The 2,592-nt window shown below is 38.6% G+C and overlaps 1 protein-coding gene across 1 annotated transcript; it reads left to right on the forward strand.

Annotated features, from left to right (window-relative positions):
• Positions 1-279: 279 nt before the first annotated feature.
• Positions 280-1,804, forward strand: LOC118050672 (protein ACCELERATED CELL DEATH 6). The gene is made up of 2 exons (XM_035061089.2): positions 280-1,017; positions 1,197-1,804. Exons 1-2 carry the CDS (start codon positions 354-356, stop codon positions 1,802-1,804), a joined length of 1,272 nt encoding a protein of 423 aa, XP_034916980.1. The 5' UTR covers positions 280-353.
• Positions 1,805-2,592: the final 788 nt, after the last annotated feature.

Here is a 2,592-nt window from a genome sequence, read left to right on the forward strand (position 1 = left end):
ATTTTTCAAGTAAAAAATATTTAAAAAAATAATCACAACCATATTTTCAAACACAACCAATCAACAACGAATTAACAACTTGATTTTTACTTGAATTTAAACATTTATATATATGCTGCAAAATAATTGTATTGAGAAAAATTATGTAGCTAATGTACGTTTTCTCTCACTAATACTTTAATTAGCATATCTCTTGCATTCATGTTTTCTATGAATTCTTTAGTTTGCTTGGCCAAATAACAAGACATGTAATTACCACTGATACAACCGCAGCAAAGTTAAGTTAAGTCACTCAAGAAGAGATCGAGCACTCAACCGACATCATACAATCTTCCAGCACGTTGCAACTCTCTATGCAATTAAAATTAGATATGCAGAGACCAGTACATGAGGAGCTTGAACGATGGAAGGCAGTTAAATTCCCAGTTCCGAAAGACTATGTTTTGTCTGAGCCAAATAAAATACTGCAGAAGGAGGTTTATACCTATGCAAAGGAAGACAACTTCAATGCCTTGTTTGGTCTCTTGTCCGATAAACTGGAACATGTTTCATCAGAGGAAGTGCTTGATATCATTTTCAAACATGTTGCTGCCTCTGGAAATTCACTGCTTCATGTGGCAGCAAGCCATGGAAGCGAAGATGTGATACAGCTACTGTGTCATCACTTCCCCCTCCTAATCACCAGGAAAAATTTCCTGGGTGATAATGCGCTTCATCTGGCTGCCAGGGCTGGACGGTTTGCCACAATTCAAAATCTCGTAAAGCATGTGAAAATTCATCATAGAACACTTGAACTTGCTAGCTTGCTGAGGATGAAGAATAATAAAGGAAACACCCCTTTGCATGATGCAGTCATCAAGGGTTGCCGAGAGGTGGCCTGTTTCCTCGTTAATGAAGACCTAGAAGTTTCCTACCACAAGAACAAGGAAGACAAGTCTCCCTTGTACTTGGCAGTAGAGAGTTGCGACGGGGAGATGCTTGCTTCTTTTATAGAAGCTGTGCCGGAAGGAAATTTAGGTAATCACATGTTTTCATCATTTCGACGTGAAAAATAACATGTTACACTTATAATTATTGGTCTCATTAAAACTGATTCTTCATAATTTCATTTTATGTAAAGCATAAAATTCAAGTTATTTCCATGCATTTTGTGTTTTTTGTATTGATTATCTAATTTTTAAATTATGCTGTAATAGAAAAACTAGCGGTCGGCAAGCCGGATATAATGCTTCCCGAGGACATAAAAGGGGGAAATCTCCTTCATCTTGCAGCATCAATGGGCTTCCTTTCTGGAGCAAGACTCCTGGTTAGTCGATGTCCTGTTGCCGCTTCACAAAGAAACGACGAAGGCAACTTACCCATCCATGTTGCATGCCAGAAGGGCCATCTTGAAGTAGTACGCGAACTACTTAGTTTTTGGCTCGATCCAATGGATTTTCTCAACGAAAACAGACAGAATATTCTTCACGTTGCAGCGGAGAGTGGACAGATGAAAATAGTGGATGAAATATTGAGAAATCGAGATCTGGAAGCTCTTATAAATGAGAAAGATTACGATGGAAACACACCTTTGCACTTGGCTGCAATGTATGGCCGTCCTGAGATAGTGCAGGCACTAGTGAGTGACAAGCGGGTGGATAAAAGGATTGTTAATAATGAAAAGTTGAAACCATCTGGTGTTGTTGCGAAATTATTGCAAGGCGGACGCATTGAAGCACCAAAGTCAGATGGAATGGTATGCTTATATGCTGAGCCTTTTCGAAAACTGACCTTATGGTGCCAATGGGCTTGCAATTGCTCTTGAACATCACGGGGGATCATACTCCAAATTAATCATCATATATACTTGTTGTAACTCAATTTTGACCCACCTTTTTTATAAAAATCCAAAAATAGCAAAAAAACAACAAAAATCCAAAAAAAATATGTTTTTAATATATTTGCATCATTTTTAGCATTTTCAACGTCGTCTAAAAAAAAAAAAGAATTTAAATTTTCAAAGGTTTTTGGAACGCGTTCGACTTTTCACGCGTCATTTTTAAAATCATTGATTTTCCTCATCGAGTCGATGTTGATATTGCTCGTTTTCAAAAAAAAATACAAAAAAACAAGAAAAATCAAATTTTACAAAAAAAAAAAAAAAAAAAAAAAGAAAAAAAAGTTAAGAGACCAATTTTGAGACCCAAATAATATTTTTGCAGGGAGTTTTGAATATTGGAAAGGGAGGCAACCTAAGAACTTTTTTTTCTCTTCACCCGAAAGCAGCTGCTCCCCTGGCCCAATACCATTTAATCCCTCTCTTTTAGCTGAAAATTAGGGACTTAGCCCCCACCCATGGTCTTCTTTTCCTTGTTTCCAGCCGACATGGAGGCCCCTCCTGATGAGGAGAGCCCCTATTTCTTCTCATCCCCAGCGATGTCAGAGAGGGAGGAGGATTGGTGAATTTTTTGAAGACCCGAGGGCAGTGGGCAGAGACCCACGGATGTCCCCACCTTTTGATTTTTTTCTTCTTCCTTAAACCTGCCAAACAGCCGCCGCCTCTAGCCCCGAAGGAGCTGATTTTTTTTTCTCTTCCGGCCAGCCAAGAACTTG

Source organism: Populus alba, chromosome 18, assembly GCF_005239225.2.
Source record: "Populus alba chromosome 18, ASM523922v2, whole genome shotgun sequence".
Lineage (NCBI taxonomy): Eukaryota > Viridiplantae > Streptophyta > Magnoliopsida > Malpighiales > Salicaceae > Populus > Populus alba.

Coding starts and splice junctions, on each gene's coding strand:
- LOC118050672 (XM_035061089.2), top strand. CDS start 354: ATGCAATTAAAATTAGATATGCAGAGACCAGTACATGAGGAGCTTGAA. Junction 1,018..1,196: donor TGTGCCGGAAGGAAATTTAG/GTAATCACATGT, acceptor ATGCTGTAATAG/AAAAACTAGCGGTCGGCAAG.